General features: G+C 43.1%; 2 protein-coding genes across 2 annotated transcripts in view; both read right to left on the bottom strand.

Annotated features, from left to right (window-relative positions):
• dipk1c (divergent protein kinase domain 1C) overlaps positions 1–11,919 on the bottom strand; it is a 32,651-nt gene extending 20,732 nt beyond the window's left edge. Inside the window, exon 1 of the mRNA XM_042510063.1 lies at positions 11,540–11,919. Coding sequence (XP_042365997.1) covers positions 11,540–11,761 — 222 coding nt within the window. The 5' untranslated portion in view covers positions 11,762–11,919. The remainder of the gene's footprint in view (positions 1–11,539) is intronic.
• A 12,029-nt stretch (positions 11,920–23,948) lies between these two features.
• tubb6 (tubulin, beta 6 class V) overlaps positions 23,949–27,500 on the bottom strand; it is a 6,394-nt gene continuing 2,842 nt past the window's right edge. The window contains 4 exon segments of the mRNA XM_042510064.1: positions 23,949–25,002; positions 25,921–26,049; positions 26,808–26,923; positions 27,379–27,489. Of these exon segments, the coding sequence (XP_042365998.1) occupies positions 24,184–25,002; positions 25,921–26,049; positions 26,808–26,923; positions 27,379–27,489 (1,175 nt within the window). The 3' untranslated portion in view covers positions 23,949–24,183.

The raw sequence follows: 27,500 nt of genomic DNA, 5'->3' as shown, positions 1-27,500 counted from the left end.
CTGTAGGAAGATTGAGCCTTTTTTAGAGCCAGAAAAAAGCAATAGAAAAACACACAAAATAATATTTTTATTTTTAATTTTTATTATTATTCTTTTAATTAATTAATTTATATTGTAAATGTTTTTTTAAAATATTCATTTAATAAAGCTTTTTTTTCTCAGCAAAATAAAGCATCAAATGCAGAGCCATGGATGGGTGAGATCCAGAGAAGAAAGAAATAATCGTGCGTGTCGTCTCGATCTGCCTCTCCGAGGCTCTGAGCTCGAGCCGTCGCTCTCTGGCTTCGCTGCTCTCAGTGCTGCTGTAACGAGGAGCTGCACGTTTAAACCTCGTTACTGTGATATTTTCTGCCGTGATCTGAGCGTGACGTGAAGCTCAGAGGCGCGTTTGAAAGCGTGCCGCTGGAGGCCGGCGTCGTTAGAGAGCGTTTCGGGGTCAGCGGGGGCTTCAGAGAGAACGGCAGAGGCGCGGCCTTGTTGACCCCGCGGGCCTCCTCGTTGGTATGCAGCTCTCATCTCGAACACTGCCGCTCGCTCTTTTTAAGTGTCTCTGTTCTTCTCTTATCTGTCCTCTCTGTCCCGCTCTGACCTTCTGTTCCGCCTCCCGTTACGCTCCTGACCGAGCAGCAGACACGGCTGAATACAGATCCAGAAACCGTGACGCTGTTCGCTCTCTCGCCGATAACAGTTTTCCTCCGGCTGTGCAGAGCGCAGGGAAAATACACGCGCTGCAGTCGTGTGCAGAAAGGAAGTCTGAAGTTTTTGTTTCACTTTTTTGCAGCTTTTTTTCATGCAAAACAAACAGAGATAATGAAAATATGAGTTCCAGCTGTCAGTTAACAGGATGTGAACCTGCAGCATTCAGGCCCGCGCAGGTTTACACCAGTTCTGCAGACAATAAGGTCGTTGTTTAGTGAATCAGACGCTGATGACGCAGAAATACTTTGTCTTGGTTAGCGGCTACTGGGCCGAAAAAAAAAAATTTAAAAAAGGGTACATTATTTTGAAATGTCAGAGAACCACTGCCATAAAATCCCAGACACATCCTAAAATCCAAAAACCATCCTTGAATCTGAGAAATGTTCAGAAATCCTGGAAACATCCTGCAATTCTACAACCATCCTAAAGTCCTTGAAATGTCCATAAATCCAAGAAATGTCCTTAAATCCGAGAAATGTCCTTAAATCCTTTAAAGGCCCTAAAATTCTACAAATGTCCTTAAATCTTAGAAATGATGCAAAATCCAAGAAATGTCACAAAAATCCTTAAAAGAACCTGAAATTTTTTTAATGTCCCTAAACTCTTAGAAATGTCCAGAAATCCGGGAAACTTTTAAAACCGAGAAATGTCCTAAAATCCTTAAAAGTTCCTTAAATTCAACAACCATCCTGAAATTCTAGAAACATACAAAAATCCTAGAAATGTTATATTCAGTGTTATGTTGTTTTTTTTTTAAATTTAACATTAATGTTCTTTTGGACTCAGCGATGAGCTGGTTGTTTTCCAGGCTTTAGTCAGAGCCCGTATGTGTCCGTGTATTTCCCGTCCCTGCTGTGATTCACGTCGACTTATTTCAAACTAACCAGCAGCTGTGAACGTGAGGCCGTCTGTCGCTCTGTCACCAAATCTGACAATCACTCAGACTTTAGCAGAAAGTCTGCGCTCCGGTCTGGATTTCTGCTGTTGCTTGGCAACGAGCAGCAGTTTGAGGAGCAGTGGGAGTCGGGAGACGACAGATTTTTCGGCGTCGACGTGTTTTATTGGGAGAAATGACAGCGAGCGAGCAGGTGGAGGGGTCAGTCAGAGCGGCTTCAACACTCTGAATATTTCGCAGCTGAGCTGCTCAGCTGCGAAAGCGGAGAGACGTCCTGCACTTCCGGCTCGGCTGCGCTGGATTTAAAGTGAATATTAATAAAATCCGAGTGTGTTTTCTGTCGAGTTTATTCAGCTGAGGATCAGAGGAAAAACAGGGAGGCAGACTGATTCGAGGATGATCTGACATCACCTGAGACTGAGAAGCCCAGCAGAGAGCGGCGCTGATGAAACTCCCGCCGCCGTGTTAACTGAAGGTCAAACTGTCGTTTCCCGCTCCGACAGCCGCTAACGGCGCCGAGAGCTTCAGTCAGAACGCACTTTAATTATGGCTAAGCCCCTAATGTCCTAAAATCCTGGAAATGCCCTTAAATCCTTGAAAAGTCTTAAAATCCTAAAAATGTCCAAAACTCTTTGAATATGTCCTAAAATCCTGGGAACGTCAAAATTCGTAAACGTGTTAAAAATCCTAGAAATGTTTTCCAGGCGTTAGACAGACCCGATGTATTTCCATAAAAACGGAGATAACCGTTCATTGGGTTTTTTTGTTTTTTTAGAGCTAAATGCTTCTCAACATGAACACATATTGATTATATTTTGTTGGTAATAGACGGGGGTGACCGGTAACGTCTGTGTGTGTGTCTGTGTCTGTGTCTGTGTGTGTGTCTGTGTCTGTGTGTGTGTCTGTGTCTGTGTGTGTGTGTGTGTCTGTGTCTGTGTGTGTGTCTGTGTCTGTGTGTGTGTGTGTGTCTGTGTCTGTGTGTGTGTCTGTGTCTGTGTGTGTGTGTGTGTCTGTGTCTGTGTGTGTGTCTGTGTCTGTGTGTGTGTGTGTGTCTGTGTCTGTGTGTGTGTCTGTGTCTGTGTGTGTGTGTGTGTCTGTGTCTGTGTCTGTGTGTGTGTCTGTGTGTGTGTCTGTGTGTGTGTCTGTGTGTGTTGTGTGTGTGTCTGTGTGTGTGTCTGTGTGTGTGTCTGGTGTGTGTGTCTGTGTGTGTGTCTGTGTGTGTGTCTGTGTCTGTGTCTGTGTGTGTGTCTGTGTCTGTGTCGAACTTTGTGTAGGAAAACAGTGAGAACAGCCTGTGTGTGTGCGTGTGTGTGTTGTGCGTGCGTGTGTGTGTGTGTGTGTGTGTGTGTGTGTGTATGTGCGTGTGTGTGTGTGTGTGTGTGTGTGTGTGTGTATGTGCGCGTGTGTGTGTGTGTGTCTGTGTGTGTGTGTGTGTGCGCGTGTGTATGTGTGTCTGTGTGTGTGTGTGTGTGTGTCTGTGTGTCTGTGTGTGTGTGTGTGTGTGTGTGTGTGTGTGTGTCTGTGTGTGTGTGTGTGTATGTGTGTGTGTGTGTGTGTGTGTGTCTGTGTGTGTGTGTGTGTGCGTGCGTGTGTGTGTGTGTGGTGATTATGGGGAGAGGACTGAGTGCGGTGGAGGTGTGAGCGGTGGAGGTGTGAGCGGTGGAGGTGTGAGCGGTGGAGGTGTGAGCGGTGGAGGTGTGAGCGGACTGATGAGCGGTTATTCTGTGAATAACGGATCAGTTTGGTTTCGCTGATTTATGAACAGAAACATTAAAGGATTTGGCTGCAGGAGAGAGAGAGAAGAGCTGCCAACTCCAGTGTCTCTCGCCCGTCTCCTCTCCTTCCGAATGCATTACATTTTTTCGCTCGTTTTTTTTAATATTATTTTTGGCCAGACGCATCATGTCTCCAGATTAAAAATGACTTTTTCATGTTAATCTCTTTGTGTCCGTCCCCAGAACGCTTGATGTTTTTGCATCTTTTTGCTCCGTCAGCATGTTTGAGGCTCATTTTCTGAATCGTCATCAGTTTTTAGACGCACTTTGGTCCCTTCAGGCGCCACACGGCTCGACAAGACACAAAACGACAAGAAAGACACAAAAGACAAGACAGAAAGACGAGACACAGTGAGACGAGGCACTACAAGACAAGAAAAGACACAGTATGACAAGAGGAGACAGAAGAACACAAAACGACAAGACAAGACTCAAAAAGACAAGACACGATACAAAACAACAAGACACGGCAAGGACCAAAAAGACAAGAAAAGACAAGCTGCTACAATATAAGACACAACTCAATGAGACACAAAACAACAAGAAAAGACTCAGAAAGACACAAAAAAACACAAAAAGATGAAACACGATGTAGCAAGACAAGGCACAAAAAGACAAGACAAAACACGCCACAGCAGGAGACACGAAAAGACGAAATGTGACAATGTAAGACACAACTTGAGAAAAGACAAAAAGACGACACGTCACAGCAAGACAAGGCATGAAAAGACAAGAAATGACACGAAACAGAGAGGACAAGGACAGGTCACGACATGACACGTAGTGACAGGACACGTCTTGACCATCGTCTTACTCCGCCTGGCGTGCAGACTGCTGCGTTTTTCAGTAGTTTTTTGGATCCGTGTACACGAGGATCATTTTCACTTTTTATCATATGAACTCAGATTTTTTTTAAACATGAAGAACAGACTTTTGGGTTTTTCGTCGGGACGTTTTTTTTTTCAGTGGAATATTTGTGTCCTGCCGTCGAACATCCATCAAACACGGCGTTCTCCGCAGATTCCTCTCCGAGTAATCCCTCTCGTTTTCCCCTGACAGAAGTCGAAGCTGTGACCTGAACGAAGAACACAGATCCAGGATTTACCTGAGCTTCGTCCTCCTGTCGGCTCGCAGCTGCCGTTCGCTTCGACATCTGCTCAGACTCGACCGCGGAGAACCGGCGGACGCTTTAAATCTGTCAGGATCAGAGTCGGCCGGCGAGCAGCTACTGCATCCATCAGCTGAGTGAGTACTCCTACCTTCATGTCGCTTTTTATATGAAGTGATTTATGTCAAGTCAGAGTTTCCCCGAAAACTGCAAAATCACTCAAGGCCAGAAATCTTTTTTTTTAATGCCAAAAAAACCCCCAAACATAAATAACACCAAATATCCATCTGAATGTTTCCGTGTATTCATCCTGCGGAGTATGTGGTAGTTTACGTGAAGTCAGCATACTCGGGTGAAACAAATATCCAATACAGATAATACACTAGTTACAAGTACGAGTAAAATGTATTACTCAGGAAAAATGATCCGAAGCCCAATTCTGAGGCTAAATAAAGCAACTTCACATCAGTTTTAGGCTTAAAAGAACAACTTCCAGTTTCAATATCGCCCACTTCCTGCTCTACTACTAGATATTTCTGCCCAAACGTAAACGCCAGAATGGGTCGTAAAAAGCTGGGGTCGTTTTTGGGGTGGGATGGTTTAAAATATCACAACACACGTGCAAGGTGATATTTACCGAAATTCTGTTAACATCAAGTTAACAAACGTCCACGTGAACCAGAGAATGAACTGATTAGGACAGGAAGTCGAAGGTCAAGGTCCCTGTGACCCCATCTGTCTCATTCTCATGAATGAGAAAAGGACACCTTTTGGGAATTTCTTCAAGTTTGGCACAAACGTCCACTCAGACTTACTGACGACCTGTTTAGAATTTAGTGGTCAAAGGTGAAGGTCTCTGTGGCCATGTTCATCGCAATCTCGTAAACACCATATGTCAAGAAAACCTTGAGGGAATTTCCTCAAATTTGGCACAAACTTCCACTTGGACTTGAGGATAAGATGATCAGATTTTTTGGCCAAAGGTCACAGCGACCTTGCGTCCATCTCATGCGTATGAACATTGTATGTTAAGAAAGCCTTGAATTTCCACGAATGTTTCTGTCTCAGCTACGTCCAGTGGCGCATCATACGGACGTGAAAGATGGCCTTTGCTGTCGGGATCTTACGCTGAAAGCACTGCAGAAGCGGCAGTATGTGACGACTATGGAAAGAACCCTGAATTCGAACTTTTTTTAAAGACAGAAGCGTCTCGATGGATTGTTTGTCTTTGTCGCCTCTGTGCAGGTTAAAAAAAGAGAAATTATATGTGAAACACGGCTGCACGTATGAGAGCGTGCACGGTTGTGTTTGAGAGATGTCCGAGTGAATGTTTCTTTTGTATGACGTGTGAAACTTTCCCACGCTCCGGGGCACGTTGAGGGCCTCTGGACTGAGATACTGCCGCTGTAATATCTGTATGAACTGAGAACTCTCTGACACTAAAAACCTGATTTATTGCTCCTTCTGAAAGCGAACTAAAGCGTGACGGGAGGGTCGGTCCACACCTCATTACCTTCAGCTCAGGCCTTCGAGGTTTGTGGAGGTCCTGACTCTCAAAACAAACACGCCGACATTTTATCACCAACCGTGCCATCGTGTCTTTGTCCCCTCTGGCAGGAAGACTTCACTCCCGTCTCTGAGAGACGACATAAACTGACAAAATCTCGACGGAGCGTAACGCTGCCGTGGGAGAAAAAAACCTCAAGTTTCACGACTTTCAGACTCTTTCAGGGTGACTTTACTGCCACGAACAAACAAAGAGAAAACATTAACCAGAGAACATTCTGGTGTCCTGCGTTAACGTGAATCTGTTTCCCTTTAACGTGACTTTAATAAACCTGATAAACCTGCTGCTTCTTTCATGTAAATGAACTTCAGAAAACAGAGCTGGGCCATAAAAACTGTAACATCAGTCAGACCGTAAATACCGCGAGGAATGCCAGAGACACGTAGAGACGGGTCGGACCGAGCGGCAGATCGGCCATAAATAGTCAGCGGATCACGGGAGCGCAGAGCCGAGCGTCTGACCCGCAGAGTCAGTGAAACCAGGTTCGGGCAGACTGAAGCCTGGTCGTCACAGACGCCATGCATCATGTTGACGGCTCGTTGGGCCGCGGCGGCGTTTATTACCGTACGCCGCTGGACTGAAGGAAATTCATTAATGACTGTAATCAGTCATGTTACAGGCTGAACGCTGTGACTGTTTCTAAAGAAATACTTCACCCCAAAACTGAATGAATTATGTGAAGTGTTTTACCCCCGAGGCTCTCTGCGCTGCCAGGAAAAGTTCTCTCTCCAGTGTTGTTAAAAGTGAAATGTGTAATTTTCTGCAAAAAGAGAAAAAAAAGGGCGATGCCGTCAGTTTCTCGCGGTTAGAGTTCTTTCAGTGTTTGAAGTTCAGGAGGTTTAAACCGGGAGCTGAATGATCCACAGACGTCTCTGCCTCTCCGAAACAAACGATGACTGATGTGAAAACGTGAAAATGTGAATCTGCTGTCACACCTGAGGAATAAATGACGAACGCTCGCTCATAAAAATCTGCATACCTCCAAAACGAAATAATGTACAGAGTTCAAACACATAAATACTGATGTTGTGTTAAGAAATATTTAGTTTATGTTTCTTTTGGATTTAAATGATTTGTGTTTCTATTTTAAAAATCTGATGACCCAGTTTCAATACATTAGTCGACTGTTATAGTTCATTACCTCCATGATCTTTTAGCTCAGGCTCTGCAGATTTTAGGGATATGAAATATCTGAAGCTCATATGAGAAACGACGTCACAAAAATCAGGAATACCAACATAGACGCTGCTGGACCAACGAGACATTTCTGTGTCCAGTGAGCGCAGGACGATGATGTCGTGGGACAAAGATAAAAATACACTCTTGGGAAACTTTCACCTCAGAGACATGAACTCTCAGCCGCTCGCATGAGGTCTGAGTATGAAAACAGACTTATTTTGGGCTTCAGCGGAGAAAATCGTCCGTGTTAGACGGAGAATTCGTCGAAAAATTAAACGGCTGCTGCGTTCTTTCACTTCTCTGTCCGTCTACTAAAGGAAACGAGCTCGCGCTGCTGAAAGGAATCATTTGAAGATAAATGATTCATCACGAACACACCTTTTCCTCCCTGCGTATATTTCCCTCCGCCGTGCTGCAGAATAAACGGCTGAAAGCTTCTTTCCTTTGTTAGGAAACATGAAAGCGAAGCGGCGTCTCTGCGCTCGTGTCAATATTACAACATCAAACAGAGTTTCATGTGAAATTCCCTCTCATGTCTCTGCGTCTCCTGCACGTCTAATTCAGGACGGAGACACGCATATTGATTTTCTATTGTTTCTGGAGCAGGAGCTGCTCTTATTGGTCGGTTTAAAATTTGATGAGTTTGGCGAACAGGGCGAGCTTTGATTAGAAATAAAAAACTCTTCTGAAGATAGAAACCTTAAACAGGAAAATGCTTTTCTTTACACTGACTTTGAGCCAAAACATGCAGTTTTCCAAATGTTTTTTTTGTCTTAACATAACCGCACATTAACCCTTTAGAGTTTGCTGCATTTTACGCTCTTTGCACTCTTTTTCTTTTTTTTTAAATAACTGTGTGTGTGTTGATGCATGTGTCCTAAATGTAGTCCAGATTGTGTATCTGAGTGTAATCAGTGAATTTGCAGCTCAGCTCCTACAATAAGTCTAAAATACACTGTGGAAACTAAATAGTTACATTCAGACTGTTCAGGTCCAAAAATGCTCCATTGAAACCCATTCAAACTGACATTTTTGATCCCACAGCCATCAGAGCAGAAAAACAGGACTTTTGACTTTCTGATTTTCTTCTAATAACATTGTGGCATCATGACAAAAAAATGGCTTTTTTTTAATTGAGTGTAAAAACGTTCTTTTTTGGGAACTGATTGATGTATTTCCATTCTGTGTATTTTATATGTGCAGTTTCAGTTTGAGGGTTCGTGTAAACCCTCACAGTGAGGAAGCACTTTATCAGACTCTGACCAGCCCGAAACTGCAGCTTTAAATTTCAGCTTTATTCTGAAAATCTGTCGTGAATTTCGTGCTGCACTGTGGGATTCGGAGGTAAAGGATCAGAGAGTTTTGTCAAAGACGTGTGTGCAGAATTTGAGACCAAATGAAGAAAATGATCTTGAACGAGTCCTCATAAAAGCGGCGGCGTCTCTCTGCAGTCTTTGTTTCCTGACCTTTGACACAGTTTCCTTTTTCTCGTTCATGAAGGGTTTCGGTTTATCGGCCTCGCCTCAGACGTCTCAGTCGTCCGTCTCCACCTGATTTATCACTCGTGATGCGAATGCAAACACTCCACTCGTCAGCCTCGAGTGCTCGGCTGAAACAGAGTTTCAACGCGCTCGCTGTTTAATCGGCGGCTTCAGAGGCGGAGAGCTTTGGAGGGATGAGCGCAGGAAGGAAGCCAAGAGGCAGAGGATTGACAGACTTTTGTTCAGGTGACGGCAGCACGGTTTAGACAAGCCCGAACCGCGAGCGCTCAATAATCCGGTACCTCTGAGCAACGACAGCAGGATTATCGCTCAGCGCCGTGTGTTTTTAACGCCGAGCCGTGCAGCGGTTTGTGGAGATGCGTCTGTGCTGCATTAGTGTCGTCTCAGGAGCCGAAATTAGCTCCTGTAAGCACAAAACTTCTCGTTGGTCTCCATCGACGTGCTGCCGAGACATTTCAAACAGCGTGATGGATGCAGCGGCGCTAGTTCAGCAAACATGCACAGTTTGTTGACTTTGGATCTGAGTGTTTATTTGGGATTTCATCAGTTTCCACTTTGGATCTGCGAGAGCTTTGATACCAGCAGGCCGGGCGGCGTGACGGCCGCTGTGATGGAAAATGGATTTGCAGTTTGATGAAGTGGATCCTCTAACAACAACAACAGAGTTTGCATGTCGCCATATTGCATCACGACACTGAAACTGGCCAAAATATTTGTTCAGGGGAAAAAGTCAAAGAGGAGGAAACTTAAAGGGGAACTCCAATAAAACCAATTTGATTTTCTTGCTCCAAAAAAAGAGCAATGAGAATCATAAACAGAGCTGATTATCGCAAACCAGCCAACCGATGATTCATGAATTCACAAGCTCTCAGCTTCACATCAAAAGCGTAAAACGACATTTTCTTTCCGGAGGTTGTTTCACATCAGAGTCAGATTAAACTGAGTTCACCAAAACAAAGAGCAGAACAAATGTCAAACAAAGATGTTTTTCACACAAAATAGCAAACAGAAAAAATATTTAAACTAAAACTTCACCAGAAGCACACGGACTAGAGAGAAGATAAAAAAACTACATGAACCGAAGCTCTGACTGATGATTCAAATCTCCGGCCTTCACAGAGCCGCCTCAAGTCTCCCCAAATTCTTCTGGTGGGACAGCTGATGGGAGTGCTGGAGAGCGTTTTTAAAGACAGTGGCTGTATTCAGAGCACCCCAAATTTAAAGTGTAACTATGACAGAAAGCCAACACGTTCTCAGTCTGAACTGGTCACGTGGCGTCTCTTTTTCTCTGGTAGATGAACTAAAGGACTCGTTTTACTGGAGGGTTAAAGCCAAATATGAAGCTGTATCCCCAAATTCTGTCAGTACGCTTTCTATATCCGAGTTTAGTCGCTCAAAACTCGACATCGCGCCTCGTACATTTTTCTTTTTTGCATCATTTCAAAAGTTTGCTTTAAATTCACTTTGCAGTTTATCGAAACACAAATACTGATGATGCAAAGAGAGAAGAACCAGACGTCGAGAAGAGTTCAGTCCAAAGAGCAGCGAAAAAAAGACTCCTGTTATCAGAGTTTACCCACAATGCTCCTGCAGATGCTGCAGTGGATAACAGACGGCCATTAAAAGCTATTGACCCGCGGCCGTTTATCTGCCGCCGCCCGCCTGTTTACTGTAAGCGTGACTGACGGACGGCGGCGGGTTCACAGAAACAGTCGATGGGAGCCGCGGTTTGTCCTCCACGACATAAACGTGCTGAGCAAAGTCTTAAAAACGAGAAAAGAACAAAATAAGAGCGGGCGGGTGAAAAGAGGACAGCGCTCAATGGAAACTGCAGTTATTTCACATTCCTGCAGACAGTTTTCCAAACCATCATCGGTTTGTCGACGGATTTGTTTCCATCCCTCCAGGAAGAAACTCTGCTCACAGACATGCAGAGAAGGCAAGGAGCAAGCAAAAGCAGCCCAAAATGTTTTTAAAAGGATCAAAACTACAAGAAAATTAGATGAAATTAAGCAAAAAAAAGGAACCAAAATAATTCTGTAAAATAGTTTTGAATATAAAATTACGGTAAATACGGACATTTTCGTCACGTTTCTGTGATTTTTTTTAACGTTTCTTGGTTGGTCATTGTGTTTTTCCTCATGATTTTACAATGAACTCAAACCACTTTGCTCAGGTTTCAAAGGGTTAAACTGAGAAAAGTGGCTGGTGCTGCATTCAGGGACACTTTGTATTCAGCTGACAGTCATGTTGCATTAACCCTTTGAGGCCTGGACTGACAGTTAAAAAAGCAAACAGGCAATTTGGCAGTAAATGTCCTGCCAAATATTCTAAAATGTTCAGGGAAAAACACAAAGAAAAACACTGCAGGATGTTTTCTTGGACTTTAGGAAACGTCGACATTTTTCACAACTATCAATTAATCGAGAAAAAAATTGATAGATTAATGGACAATGAATTATTAGTTGCCAGAAGTTAGCCATTAGTTATCAAAAATCTGTGAATTTGTAAATGTTTTGTGAGAGCAAACCTTGAATGTGGTCACGATATCAGCATGGTGACGTTTCTTCACGTCACGCTTCATTTAAAGCTGAAGACTGAACTCTTACTCTGATAATGTGGTGTTTCGTGGAGCGGTGAGCGAGCGTGAGCGAGCGTGAGCGAGCGTGAGCGAGCGTGAGCTCCGAGAAGCAGCAGCTTGTGAAACTGACTTTCTGGATGTCGCTGCTCGTTTATCAGCTCTGCTGCAGAATCTCAGTCTGCAGAGTCTCCCTCTCATAATAACCATCAAACACAGCCGGCCGGGTGACTCACCAGCCTCTGCAGGATCCTCTTGCTCTTGTCGTCGGTGCAGTAGTCGGACAGGATGCTCCTGTGGACCAGAACCAGGCCGTTCAGGAACAACCAGGAGCCGAACCAGAGCAGCGCGAAAACCAGGGTCCCCCGACGCGACCACAGCCTGAGGCCGAGCCACCGGAGCAGGCACAGCCCGCCGCCGCGACCCCCTCCGGCCGACGCCAGTCCTCCAGGCAGCATGTCCGCCCGAAAAGCGTCCGAGGCCGTCTGAATAATGTGCTGAAAAGTGACGCAGCTAACTGCAGAGCGCCAGATTCTGAAAAGTTTGGCTCGAAAATAATAATTTGCACAAAAAAGACAAAATCAGTTGGCTTCTGTAACTGACTTAAAATGTGAAATTATTCACTTCCATTTTGAATTCTTATTTTTCACAATAATATTTGTTAATTATCAATTCTCGTGTTTTCCAAAAAAAAACAACTAAATTTTTTATTTAAAAAAAAAAAAGAATAATATCGTCAGCATATCTTGCTGTTATCTCCCATGATGCTCTGCAGTCAGTTAAGGTGTAACGGCTGTAATCCAACATCCAAGAATTTGTCTTTAATGGTGACAAATATCCACATCATCGAGGCCTGATTCTCCGGGACGTGAAAACTCAAGAAGACGACTGAAACCAAAAAAGCCCAAATTCTTCAGGACCAAAAAAAAAGAGAGAGCAGTAATCATCCAATCAGAGCGCCACGCTCCAGCCGAGCGGTCCGACCTCCAGCTCTGCGCTGCAGCTCCTCCCCCTGAAATATTTGGAAATTTTGTTTGTTCATGTTGAAATTTTGTCTTTTCATACCCGACCGGCTGATTTATTTCTCCTCCCAGTGAGTCAGCAAGTGTTGAGCACCAGGAAGTAACTCAGCCGAGTCGCCGCCGCGCTGTGTGATGTTGGCGTCCGCTCTGCACGCTCAAACGCTCAAACACACACATGCATAGATGCACACACTCTCTCAGCATGCACACACACTTTGACACTGGCAGCAGACTGCCCTGCGGCGCCGTCCTCGCCTCACCTCCTCGTGGCGTCTGTAGTTTCTGCGGTCGAGATGGAAACTCGAGCTCCGCGGTGCCGGAAGATGTCCGTGATTTTGCAGAGGAGTTCCTTAACGAGCGCCTAACGAGGGAAAATAGATGCAGAAAGTTTCCTTGAAGTCAGAAAATCGAGAAACACTTTGTTGGTGTCAGAGGAGTTTTTGGCTGCTGTGATCTCTGAACAGTGAAAAAAAACGTCCTCGGCGTCTGACGAAGAGATCTGCGACGGGAGAAAAAGAGACGTCAGTGCTTTGAGTCTTTACTCTCCAAAAAAAAGAATAATCCAAAAGTCTTATTATTAAGAAGAACAGCAATTAACATGCAGAGAAACTTTGCTGATCAAAGTTTTCTTTTCATCAACTTTCCGGATTAAATTTTTATCATCAACTCGAGCTTCTGAGTCGTGAAATCATGTTGATTTTTTTTACAACATTGAAATTCTTCCCCCAGCAGAAACGACTGTGTGATCTGAGCGTCTTTCTCAGCTTGTCTGAAGAAAGATTTTGGTTTTGTGGCGTCTGGAGGCCGATTCTAAGCGTGGGCACGACCCCCAAAACGCGACGCCAATGATAAATGTGGTAAAATATTTCTCCACTTTAAGCAGTTATTCAAACCTTTGACCTCTGAGCAGTTTGGTGTGACGAGAACGTGTTTGGCAACAAAAGAAGAAATGACCCAAAAAATAACAAAAAATACAAGAATATCACCCGAACAATATTAGCAGTCAAACGAACACGGTGAACAAGCCTCGGACAAAGTGCTTACAAATGTTAAGATAGTCTTCAAATTAATTTCAAATATGCAGTAATGATAAATAAATAGTTTTTCCCTGATAAATAGTTATTTTAAAAATATTTTTCTAAATTTCTTGTAATTTGTAAAACATTTCCAACCACGTTTTTTCCCATATTTGAGGGAAAAGATCACACCCATTTCCTCGGGATTCGAAGGTTTAACTGTGCTGTTTGTTTCTTCATCACCCTCCAGCGGGAGCGTTTATTGGTCCGGTGCGGTGCAGTGCATTCTGGTAGTTGTAGGTTTTCTACCTCTTGATCTAAAGTGCCTTTTTTCTCAGATTTCTCTTTTGCTCTTTTGCTCTTGCTCTGATTGCTCTTTGCAGCAGTTTCAAAAGTGTTTTTGTCTTTCTGCTGCAGAGACGATCAGTTCGATGTGAGGACCCTCTTTTTTTATCCGTGAACGAGTCGTTAGTGACCAAAAAACATCTCCTAAAGCAGTCTAGAACGGGGCCTGTGGCGAGTCGAAGACAACCGGACTTATAAAACTTTTTTTCCCCAAAGTTGATGAAGGGTTCAGAAAAGGAGAGCGGCTCTGAAAGCTGCCTGATTCCTCCTCTGATGTTCTTGTAGAAAAAGCTAATTATCTCCAACATTTGCGGGGTCAGTCGAGGGTTTTCTCGCAGTGGGATTAAAGCCTGTAGACTTTAAGAGAAAGCTCATCAGTCACTCCGTCTGGTTTTTATCTGTCTGCTGGTCGAAATCTAAAGAAAAATTAAATCTCAAACAAGCCGCTCTGGAAGCCGTTATCAGCCCGGCGGAGACATGTTTGTGTTGTCTGTCCATCTGCAGCCATAAAGAATTCAGCTGACACGGCCAGAAACTCCGCTGTCCAATTATTTGGACAAGTGATACTCAACTTATGGTCCGCGGACCCCAAACCATTTTCTAATTCACAGTTAAATGAAGTGATGGACACTGTAAATAGTTTTTGTCCTTTTAGTTTAGAGCTTAGTAATAGAGCCTGTTAATCCAAAAAAGAGCCAGTGGAGGATCCCCCGTACCCCAGACAGAGGACACAGCTGAGACACTAATGTCCTAAAATATCCTAGAAATGTCCTAAAAGCCAAAAATTGTCCTAAAATCTTAGAAATGTCTTAAATTCCCAAAAATATGCCCTCCGGGCTCCTGGCTTCCTGTCATTCTGCTAAACGAGTATTTCTGCTGTAGATTTAAAGAGAAAACTCATCAGTCAGTCTGGTTTTTTGTCCACTGGTCTGAATCTAAAGAGGGACATTAAGTCTCAGACTCTCCGCTCTGGAGGCTTTTATCAGCCGCCGCAGAGGCGTTTCTGTTTTCTATAAAGAATTCAGCCGAAACATTCAGGAACTCGGCCGTCCAATCATCGTTTGGTCCTCATTACCAGCTCCTGCTGTGGTTCGTCTCACTGAAGCATCCAAACTATGAGCTGAGAAACCCCCACTCTGCGAAACACACACGCACTCGCCACGAGTCCTCGCCACCCGTCACACGGAGACTCGTCCCAAAAAGACTCGTCACACAGACACCCGTCACACGGAGACTCGTCACGCAGAGACCGGTCACAGACGGTGGTCGTCCGCCTGGCAGGATATCAGTGAGCTCCTGGCTGATGGGACGTGGGTGGCAGAGAGGCGGAGAGGCGGAGAGGCGGGGCAGCTGTTCCCGCTCTTCTCCCGGGAGATAAAAACTCCCATCAGCTGCTGTTTCTGATCTCTCAGGGTGGATTCATGCAGCGCGTCGTCGCAGCCGCTCGCTCTAGTAAATAGTTTAGTCTTATTTTCTTAAAAAAACACTTCTTGGTCTTCATGCTAATGATTAAAACTCCCTAAAATTTAACTTGAGTGTAACTCCTAAAAATACATATTTATTTCTCTTTTGTAGAACATTTATTTAAATATATAATTTGGAGAGTTTTAAATGCATTTGGACCAAACTGCTTCTCACCGAGGAAAAAGGTTCTGAATTTGTAATCCTGTCACCTTCAACTTCTTCAGGTGAAATTTGCAAAAGAATTGCTCACAGTTTAACTTCAGGCTGCAGTGACTCGGTTGATGCATCGACTCGAGGTGATGAGAGTCAAACTGTGCAAAGACCTTGATTTGTCTTGGACGTTGTAAAAAAACACAGAAGTAAATCTTGTGGCTCATGGTTGAACTTCAGGCTGCAGACAGTCCAGCTGATGCAAAGAGTCTTTAAATCCAAACTTCTCTCTTGCAAAATCCAACTTTAAAGTCTTAAATTTTCTGTTTTTTTCTCGATGTGATGAACTTTTAGTTCTAATATTTTATCTTTTGAATGCATGACTAAACTTTTAAATCGGTTAGTAATCCTGCTGCTTGTGCGTCCTTTAGTCTGAATTTTCTTGAAAACCACCTCCTGCTCCTCGAGGTGATGATTAAAACTCCCAAACTCCAGTTTAACTCCTCAACAGCCAAAGGACCAAACTACCTCCCTCAGACTTCCTAATAAACACAAATACCTCAAAACAAGTCAGATTTGTGCTCACCGGTAAACTTCAGGCTGCAGACGTTCCCGTTGATGAAAAATGTCCTTAAATCAAAACTTCTTTCTTTGCAAAATGCAACTGAAACTCCTCAGTGTTTTGTTTTTTCTTGAAGTGATGGCTCATGAAATAATCTTGAATGCATGACTGAACTTCTCCCTGGGAAAGAAATTGCAACACTTTTAGTAAATCCGCTGCTTCAGCTGTCTGAAACACCTCTTGTTCCTGGAGGTGGTGATTAAAACTCCCCAAAATCAGGATTTAACTCCTCATCGACTCCTGGAACACGGTGAGGAGCTGTCAGCAGGTGTTCAAACTGCACAGTCAAAGTACAAAAATCAACTCTGGCTTCTGGCATCACTCAGAGACGGTCTGCAGGGTCCAGAACTCGAGAGGTTAAACTTCCCCGTCCTCCACATCTCTAAACTTCTTCTCTTTGTGATGAAATGTCAGAGAAACTGTGCGTCAGGTTGCTGTCTGCAGGTCCTTCACGTGACCACAGAGTCCAAACGTGTGGCGCTGGCAGCAGCCGGAGCGGCAGCTCTCGGTTTTTAAAAAAGATGCTCTGGGAGACAAACTGTGAGAAACGTCCCGTAGGCCCTGATCCAGGACTGTCAGGCAGCCCCGGCGGCTCCGCAGGCGTCTGGTGTTTCAGCGGCTCTGGTTTCCCCTCACACTGCTGCTGCCTCTCTCTCTCTCTCTCTCTCTCTCTCTCTCTCTCTCTCTCTCTCTCTCTCTCTCTCTCTCTCTCTCTCTCTCTCCGTCTAACTGGCTGGAACACTCTGTGTGTGTGTGTGTGTGTGTGTGTGTGTGTGTGTGTGTGTGTGTGTGTGTCGCGCTCAGGCTTGTTCGTTCAGCCCCATTCCTCTTCCTTCCTCTCTTCAGTCTGCTGCACTCCGGCTTTTTCCTCTCCTACCAACTCTGGAAATGTGTGTGTGTGTTTGTGTGTGTGTGTGTGTGTGTGTGTGTGTGCGTGTGTGTGTGTGTGTGTGTGCGTGTGCTTGTGCAAGTGTGTGTGTGTAATCAGGAGAACGGAGGCGGCTCCTTCAGCGTCCCTCCTCTCAAACTGAAGCGACTCCCCCCTCTCTTCCCTTTCACCCCTTTCTTATATTTACATGCTACTGTACCTCTCTCTCTCTCTCTCTCTCTCTCTCTCTCTCTCTCTCTCTCTCTCTCTCTCCCCCCCCCCCTTTACCCCGTTACCACGGCAGCAAATCTCAGCTGAGGTTCAGTCCCCACATGCAGCTTCGCAGAGCCTCGCCAAATTAAAAGCTCTCACCCGTTTATCTCACTTCCTTCTCTCCTCTGCCCCCCCCCCCCCCCCCCCCCCCCCCCCCTCCCCCCCCCCCCACGTCCTCCCCCGTCCTCCCCCCTCCCTCTGCCTTCACTCTTGTGCCGTGCACGGTGAGCGCTCCAATAAAAACAGCCCAGAGGCCCAGGGCATGTCGGTAATTGCCCTATTTGTAAAAATGCCAATAAAGGTCTGCAAACATAAAGAAAGCGCCGCCGCTGCTGAGGAGGCTCGACGTGGAGTTTGATGTTTTACGGGGTGAAAAGTATTTGAGGTTATTTTTAAAACGGTGTGTGTGTGTGTGTGTGTGTGTGTGTCATGATGTTAATTAGGATCAGTGCAATAATTAAAGCTGAAATTAGTGATCTGTGGCCACTAGAGGGCAGAAAAACTCCACCGCAGGCCGACAGGCGATGTTTAAATAAGGACTAAACTGAAGAGGTCGCTCATATGTTGTGACGGCCCCGGGGCCTCTGCAAGGGCCCCTGTGTGTTGTGTTATTGTGCTGATGTTTGTGTACCTTCAGAGGCAGCTGGCCGCTGTCTCCAGGTTTCCTTATCCTCATGGATGGATTATTTAATAAGACAGATTATAAAATGACCGCAAAGAGACACATAGGAACCACAGAGACATAAAACGACCTATAAAAGATACAAAGAAACTACAAAGAGACACAAAATACTACAAATATTCACAAAATGACCAGAAAGACACAGATGTACTTGAGATATCGCTTTCACGAGAATGGATGCAAGGTCACAGTGACCTTGACCGTTGACCTCCAAAATCTTTTCAGTTCATCTGACTCACATTTGATGTTTGTGCCAAATTTGAAGAAATTCCCTCAAAGTTTTTTTGAGATATGTTTTGTTGTAACTTTCTTGTATTCTCTTTTCTCTTTCTTTTTTTCTCTTTCTTTTTTTCTGTGTAGAGCTGCTTTGTGTCATCTCATATTTATTTTTGTCTTAATTATATTTTTAAAAATATGTTGCAAAAAAAAATGTTTTTAGCACTTTTTTGTTTGTTCTTTTTGTTTTGTTTTGTTTTGTTTTTTCTTATTTTCAGGTAATTTTCTTTTTACTTTTTGCTAATTTCTTCCTATTCTTTTGCCCATTTCTTGTTAAGCTGACTCTGGCTCTCATGTCTCAAAGGGTTAAATCATGTTATCACATTGATTTTTGTTTCTTAATGGACACAGATGGCTGTCTCCTGGTTTAAAGTCCATGTTTGTTTGACCCATCCATCATCACTTGCACCCTCTCGCTCTTTATACTTTATTCGTGTGTCCACAGCGACAAAATATTCACTCTGACTTTGCACTGGCATTGTTTTTTTTTTGTTGCCAGCACATAATGTGTTGTTATAAATGTGTGTCGATTTCAAATATTTCTATAAAACTAGGCTGAATTTAAATTTTGGTTGTTTCGGAAGTCATCAGAGGAGCACAGGCAGCATCCAGCAGCAAAATCCAAGTCGTCTTTCCAGAAAACAACCAGCAGCTGCAACCAGACGGCCTCTCTGAATATTCACACACATTAGGAGCAGAGCGCTTTTTGTCCCTGTAATTGCCAATTAAACCATCTGGCATACGGCGAGCTCGTCTCTGCAGCTTTTTGGCGGTCGATCACAGAGCAGTGTTCTCGTTAACATTATCTGCTCATCTGAGAGCCGGCCACTTATCACAGCCTCCTCGTTAGCTGCGGCCAGTTATCTGAGGCCGCTCGTTAGGGGCAGCCACTTATCTAACAGGTACCTTCATTGACTAAAACACATAGTGCACTAAAAAAAGATGCTGACTCAGCAAACGTCTCCGAGATTTTCCCCTTCGTGTTCCCTGAAGTTCACTTTGAGGTGAATTTGTTTTGCAGGAGAGAAGATCCAGGATGTGGAATTATTCATTGGATTACATGCATGCATTTGCATCAGAGGTATTTACACACACACACACACAAACAACCCTTTATTTATATATTTGTGAGGACACTCATTGACAAAATTAATTTCCTAGCCCCTTATTCTGCCTAAAAATGTCCGCACTTCACAGAAATGTCCTTACTGTACAAACATGTTTTCACTGTGCAAAAATGTCCTTTACAAAAATATCCTTTCTCGGCAAAAATTTCTTCACTTTAAAAACTATTTCACCTTACAAAGCGTCCTCACTTTACAAAAATGTCTTTACAAAATGTCCTCAACTCCTAAAAATCACCTTGCTTTTCAAATATGTCCCTACTTTCTTAAAATGTCCTCACTTTGCAAAAATGTCCTCACTCTTAAAGTGTAAAACTCAAAGTGGTCCTCACAAATGCAGCTGTACAAGTATACACACACACACAGATTAAATGCATTGGTACATAAACTCAGGACTCTTCTGTGTTTAATACGTTTTGCTGCAGCGCCGCCTGCTGGCCGCTCACGACAATCACAGGAAGTGATGACATCAAGAGGAAGACAGGATGATGATGAGGGAGATAAAAACAGGAAAGAGTTTAAAAAAAAAAGGCGATGAAGAGAAAGATGAATAATTAAGAGAGAAAATGGGCTGTAACTTGACTCGGCTTTAGTGCATCAGTATATTTTAACTGTTATTTATTCAATCTTTAATGAGTATTTATCCATCATTTTACACACATTTAGTCAAAAACATCCCAGTAATGATTAAAAAAAACCCACATAATTTTAAACTATCAGAAAAATAAAAAGGAATATATAATAATAAAATATGTAATATTTAATATTGGGGTTTTTTGGCTTTGTGTGCAGAGTTTTGCAAAATTAGCCTGTAATTTTACAGCAACAAACAATCCTAATGCGAAAAGGCGTATTGTTTCAGAGTGGCAGACGACAATATTTATCTGAATCTGCAGTTTCTGCTTTTGGCCACTAGATGTCAAAGTGACTCCACGTTTTTAGGAGAAACAACAACGAGCTGTGAGTCAATAAAGATTTATTAACACAATTTATTGACAAAAAAATAATCTCACATCCAGTCATGAGTATCAGGCGTTAATGTGCGTGAAGTGACAGTCGTGGTAATTTGCAGGTTTACGTTTCTGAACAGGTTTGGCTTTTCATCACCAGAATGAGAAAACACTGATATTTCCAGTAAAATCATCACTACAAATATAAAATAAAACACTGCAGTGAATCCGGATCCCGTTTGCTTTAATTGAACATAAATTTAAAAAATCTTAAAATAGAAATATAAGAGATAGAGGGGATATTCCTGCCTCTCTGTGCAAGACTTCACAGGTTTAAAAAAAGTATTTTATTTTATTTTATTTAATTCTTTATTGTGTGTGTGTGTGTTTTAATATTTAACATCAGTGACAGTCTATCTGTTACCCCTAACCTCATAATTTATTTGACTTTTTGGAAAATAATTAATTACAAAAACCTGATCCAGTGTTTTGCGGAATTTGGCTGAAGTTTGGTGTAATTTTGTCATAAAAAACAGTAAATTTATTTAAAATTAAATTAATATTATAAACCTTTGATAAAGAACCAGTGATCCTGAATAAACACTGCTGCTGTTTTTAATTTAATAAACACGCCGTCTAAAACCTTTCAGAAAACCAGGAAACATTTTTCAAAACGTGTCTTTCCTGTGCAGCTGATGACCCGCCTCTGCCTTCAGTTGATTGGGCTAAAGTTGTCTTCCTGCTCTCTGATTGGCTCGTCAAACTGCTGCTCTGCAGTCCAGCTCCTGTTGGAGATAAAAACAGTTATCATTCAATGCGACTGTAGACACACACAAAATGCAAAATGTGTACTTTACTCTGGACATTAATGAGCATTTTATCGCTCCTGTTCTCTCGTCTCAAAGTTAATTTTTTTTTTTTATGTGTTTTTTGGTTAGTTGTCTTAATTAATGGTTAATGGAGTTCATGAGTGAAGATTATCTCGCTGAACAAAACTTGTAATGATCGTAAATGTTTGTTTACGGAGCTTTTTTTTTTTGTTGCAATAATCTTAAATCAAATGGAAAAATCTCGCTGGCTTTTTGACGAGTGAACCACAGCGACGCTAACGTATCCGAAACACTGTTGAAGATCGAGTGTTCATTATTGCTGCACTCTGAGTGTGAACACAACACACACTCGAGCAAAACCTAAATGATATTTGGGAATGACTGTGTTTCCACTGAGTGATCAACATCCCAGTAACCATGGCGATGGATGTTGAAAACATCAGCAGCTTTATTTCTCTTGCAGCGGCCGTCATTATTTCAATCCAAGGCCTCGTCGGCGTGTTATGGAGCCGTGATGGGGAGGCGAGCCCCTTATACGCAGGAGCGTCTGTATCAGCTTTATAGATCGGATGTGCTTTTCCTTTCTTTGGTTCATGCTTCGTCTTTCCACCACGTTTCCTGAAATTCGGGCCTGTAGTTTTTCTTTAAATAAGTCTCAACGCCTGAAATGTTTATTTTTGCAAAAATCTCCAGTGGTTCGGAAAAGTTTTCTCACTCCGCCTTCAGAAAGAAAAAAGCCTGAGACGGGGGTGAAGTATTTCTGTCCCAGCTGGCTGAGACAGCAGCTGGACGTTTGGACGAGAGCCATCTCTGCTGTCACGCATTCCTCAGCTCCACGCCCGAACCTAAATCTGAGCCAATAACAAACTACGAGACGGCGAGGACCGGACAAAACGTCCTCGCTCAAATATCCCATAGACGAAGCAGCAACATGGTGCTTCAGAGTAACCTGTTGATTATTGATCATTGTCCACGAGCCGGCTGAACGCCGACACAAAGAGCAGATCGGCGCTCGGGCCCACAGACATGAGCCAAGCGTTTTTGTCTTTGACAGCGACGGCCGCCGCCCTCCGCATAATCCGCAACACAAACAGAACTGCTGGGGAATCAACTCTCGCACACGGCGCGAGATTAACGTGCCGTCGAGCCCCTCGCTCCGCTCTGAGGTGGTATTTTGTCAGCGCAGCGAGGAGATTTCAGCTCCGAAAACTGTGACCGTGTGTGATTTAGAAAAACAAAACTCGTGCACTCACTCGCCTTTTTCAACTGCAGAGCAGAAAAAGAATTTCTCAGATCTGCCAAATTTAGTCTCGATACACGACAGCTGCACGAAGAGTTTGTCCAAAACTGGAAAAAAGTTTACTTTTAGGAACTATCAGATCTTAAAATAAGCTGCAGTTTTAAATATTTAGTGTTTCAGATGTGTAAAAATATTTGAGACACGGTCCTAAATATCATGATGGAAATTGGTTTGATATCTTAAAAAAAAGAATAAAAAGTGCATGAAAAAATGGCAAGAAATGTCCAACAAATTGCAAGAAATTAGTAAACGTTGAGGAAAATGAACTGAAAGTTATTTTTTAAAAGGTGGTGGAATTATTACAAAAATTATCAACAAAAATAAAATGTGAAAAATGTCCAGAAACTTTATTTATATAATGTACAAAAAAGTAAATGTAAAATGTAAAAATTAAAAATGAAAAAAATATATTCTTATTGTTAGTTTTATGAGCATTTTTTTCATTTATTGAATTATTCATTTATATACCTTCACTGATGTTTGCACTTTACTGTTTGGATAGAAATACAAAAGTACTCATATAAAACACGAACACGCAGACAGATCCAGAAACAAACACAAACGCAGCAGACGTGTGACAGCGTGAGGCCTTAAAAGAAGCTTTTATTTCGACTTCTCTTCAGCCGCTTTAGACGAGTACAAAAACCACAGAGTGAAAACAACAAAAACACACAAAAACGGTACAAAAAGCATCGATGGCGTGTCCGTTTGTGATAGAAGACACAATCATCATCAAATATGCCTTCATCTTTCACTCTAAACTTTCCTCATAAATTAGTGCATTTATGACACAAATCACTGCATTAAATAAACATTTTAGCTATTGTTATTCTACCAACTTTAGTTTTCACATTCCCAAAACAAAATAAGCATATCTGAGTCCTTAGAAAAACACTATATAAGTCCTATCCATTATTATTATTATTATTATTATTATCATTTTTAATTAAATAAGTTATGTGACAGTGCGCTTTCTGATGCCTCTGTAGTTGAAGTTTAGTTTGTTTTAAGCACAAAAACCATCAGATCAACACAATAAAAATCATATTTCCTCCTTTCAGAAACACGAGCTTCCTCAAGTGAAAATAAAATATAATTTTAATATTGTCCTAGTTATGAAGTTTGTCATAAACTTTGGTGAAACATACTGAGCACTGTTTTAAAATGTCAGTATTTCAGTGTTTTGGGATAGATTTAAGGAGACAGTTATCAACAATTATTCTCACTTTGGATTAATTTATTGATGAATTTTTCAATTATTCCATCAGATGTCTAGTTTAGAAAATAATAGAATAATAACTTCTTCCTGTTCAACGTGATCTCGGAGGCGTTACTTACACTTAACAAAAGGTTATGTATGTTAAGTTTCGGAAACTAAAATATAAAGGTTAGGTCTACCAAAAAGTTATCATATTAATTGTTATTATTATAAAATGATCATTACAGTGATGCCAGGGACCGAAATCTTTGAAGCTGACAATATTAGTTTTCTTGTGCTGCGTTTCACGTATATTTAGACATTTGAAACCTAAACAAATAAGTTAGAAATTAGGAAAAGAAAATTACCCGATGAATAGTTTTGTTTTTTTTTACTGAGAGAGCGAAAGAGAAATTATTAGCAGATGATTCTCAAAAAAAAGAGAAAACTGTCCAGAAAACCATATTTATAATTATTTTCATTACTATTTTTTTTCCATTTATTTATTTTAGTTATTTATTTTTACCTTGTTTTCTTCCTTTTTTTCTTTATTTCTTTATTTCTCGTAACTTCATCCCATGTTTTTAATGATATCAAGCCGATTTGTTCACGTTTTAAAGGGTTAATATTTTTTTATGATTTAACGAGCTAATTCTCTGATTTCAGACGGTTTTTAAGTTATCGCTTAATGTTTGTGCTCTGCCCTCCCGCCATCACCGAACCAGCGTTCTCTGAGTTTTACCGGACACGCTCGGCCTCCTTACTCGACGATCTCGTCCTCCTCGTCCTCAAAGTTCTCCTCGCCGTCGTTGGCGGTGGCCTCCTGGTACTGCTGGTACTCGGACACCAGGTCGTTCATGTTGCTCTCCGCCTCCGTGAACTCCATCTCGTCCATGCCCTCGCCCGTGAACCAGTGCAGGAAGGCCTTCCTGCGGAACATGGCGGAGAACTGCTCCGAGATCCGCTTGAACAGCTCCTGGATGGCCGTGCTGTTGCCGATAAAAGTGGCGGCCATCTTGAGCCCCCGGGGAGCGATGTCGCAGACCGCCACCTTGACGTTGTTGGGGATCCACTCCACGAAGTAGCTGCTGTTCTTGTTCTGGACGTTCAGCATCTGCTCGTCCACCTCCTTCATGGACATGGGCCCGCGGAAGACGGTGGCGACGGTCAGGTAGCGTCCGTGGCGAGGGTCGCAGGCCGCCATCATATTTCTTGCGTCGAACATCTGCTGGGTGAGTTCGGGGACGGTGAGCGCCCGGTACTGCTGGCTGCCTCGCGCCGTCAGAGGAGCGAAGCCCGGCATGAAGAAGTGCAGTCTGGGAAACGGCACCATGTTGACGGCCAGTTTGCGGAGATCCGCGTTGAGCTGCCCGGGGAAACGGAGCGAGGTCGTCACGCCGCTCATGGTGGCCGACACCAGGTGGTTGAGGTCGCCGTAGGTGGGCGTCGTGAGTTTCAGCGTGCGGAAGCAGATGTCGTAAAGGGCCTCGTTGTCGATGCAGTAGGTCTCGTCCGTGTTTTCGACCAGCTGGTGGACCGACAGGGTGGCGTTGTAAGGCTCCACCACGGTGTCCGACACCTGGCGGACGAAAGACGACCCGATTTAAAGAGACGCTGAAGCGTCAACAAGTGAAAAAATCACAGAAAGATTTAACTCTCTAAAATTAGAGATGTTGCTGCTTTTACCAAAAGAAAAAACGTTTTGGTTAAAAGATTCTGGTGAAAAACTGTTCGAATTTAAGAAAGCAGGAAGAGACAAAAAAAAAGTGAAAAAATACCCCAAAAATATTTTTTAAAAAAACACAATATTTGGAGCCGTCTCCTCATCTTTAAGACATTTCTAGGATTTCAAGAATTAATTTTAGAAAATCTCTAAAATTGTAGGAAAAATCTCTGATTTTAGGAGGTTTCGAGGATTTTAGGCCGTTTCTAGGAATTTAGGATCAGTCTAGAATTTTTGGAGATTTCCAGGATTTTAGGAGGTTTCTAGACTTTAAGTACATTTTTCAGATTGTAGCATTTAATTTCTAGCAAATTGCTGGGATTTATGGACATTTCCATGATTTTAGGATGTTTCTTGGACTTCTGGATGAGTCTTGAATTTTTGGATATTTCTAGGATTTTAAGAGGTTTCTAGAATTGTAAGACTTTTTTTGATTATAAAAAGTTTCTAGGATTTTAGGACATATCTGGAATTTTAGAATAGTTTTAGAATTGTAGGACATTTCTCTGATTTAGGAGATTTCCAGGACTTCGGTGTAGAATTTTTGGACATTTTTTTTACTTTTCTCAAATTTTAGGTCATTTCTAAGATTTTAGGACATTTCTGTTGCCTTCACCAAAAAAAAAAAAAAAAAAAAAGGTTTGGCGTTATGGTTAAAGGATTTTCTTGTAAATGTTAGATTTTAAGAAAGCAGGAAAAAAGACAAAAAAGTGTCTAAAAATACCCTTTAAATATAAAACCACAATATTTGATGCGTTCTCCGTTCCCCGATACCTTAGGTGAGGGCATGACGCTGAAGGTGTTCATGATCCTGTCGGGGTACTCCTCCCGGATCTTGCTGATCAGCAGGGTGCCCATGCCCGAGCCGGTGCCCCCCCCCAGAGAGTGAGTCAGCTGGAAACCCTGCAGGCAGAATCACAGCGGCGGTCATTTCACAGCAAACCGTGACGAGACAGACGTATGACGGACGGACAGGATTTGTTCATTCATGCATTTATTTGGTGTTTTGTGGTATTTTAACGGTTTGAGCACATAAAGGTGCTGACAGGAAGCCGAAAAACTCAGTTTAACTCCAGAAAACATCATGGAGGTTCATGGAGGCTTTTCAGCGCTGACTGCAGGACGATGTGTCCTGTAGGTGGCGCTCTAACCATAACTCAGTGTTGGCATGGATGTGTCCTCCGGTGGGGACAGTGGTCAAACGTGTAGAGTTTTGGACAGACTGGACCACGTTCAGCATATTGTCGCACATTTGTAGGATTTTAGGACATGTCTAGGTTTGAGGGACGCTTCTTAGATTTTCGGACATTTCTAAGATTTTCAGGCGTCTCAAGGATTTCAGAACATCCGTGAGATTTTTTGACATTTCTAGAAATGTGTGACTTTTCTTAATTTTTAGGACGTTTCTCTGATTTTGGGCCATTTCTTCTTTATTGAGGATATTAGACAGGACCCAAGCATGAGACCCATGAAATATCATATATTTCTGCGGTTGTGATGCGTGTGCGTGAATGAGAGTCCTCTGAGGTGCTGACAGAATAAAGAAACAGTTCAGTTTTTGAGTTGATTTTAAATCTTTGGAAGCTGGACAGAGTCGACTTGCTGGTCGCCCAGCTCGATCTGTGACACACGACACGCTAAAAGCAACAAGTGGTCTTCACCTGGAGACAGTCGCAGTGCTCGCACTCCTTCCTCACGATGTCCAGGACCGAGTCCACCAGCTCCGCCCCCTCCGTGTAGTGACCTTTGGCCCAGTTGTTCCCGGCACCTGTCTGACCTGCAGACAGCCAATCAGCACAGAGAAAACCCATCTGTGAACTGTAAAACGATCGCCACGGCAGATGGGAATGTGCGCGCAGACACACACTCCACTGTTGACCCGTTTCTGAGCGGGGGGGACAGCGGGACAGATGTACGGCCGCCCTGCGTCTTCTCCCACAGAGACATCGGTTTATTAAACAAACGCTGGCGTCCCCTCGGTCTGTTTACGGGACAGATTTAGTGCTGGAAAGTTTCACTGCCGCTCCCGCCAAACAACAACGAATCAGAGAGACGAGCCCGCCGAGAATCGTCCCCGTCTCTGCATCTGCGGCGCCTTTTAGCCTCTTTTGGCCACAAACTGTTTTTCTCTCTAAATTTCTAAAATTTTAACATTACTGACCCTGTAACTTCCACAAAAGTCCTAAAAACCACATCAACCCATGAATGAATGTGCTGAGTGAAAAAAGATACCAAAGATGAAGTTGTCCGGTCTGAAGAGCTGTCCGAAGGCTCCGGAGCGGACGCTGTCCATGGTTCCTGGTTCCAGGTCCACCAGCACGGCCCGGGGGACGTATTTATGTGCTGCGCAATCA

This window comes from Plectropomus leopardus, chromosome 21 (genome assembly GCF_008729295.1).
Source record: "Plectropomus leopardus isolate mb chromosome 21, YSFRI_Pleo_2.0, whole genome shotgun sequence".
Lineage (NCBI taxonomy): Eukaryota > Metazoa > Chordata > Actinopteri > Perciformes > Serranidae > Plectropomus > Plectropomus leopardus.
The sequence above is the reverse complement of the archived record's forward strand: the minus strand, read 5'-3'. Positions and strand labels throughout refer to the sequence as shown.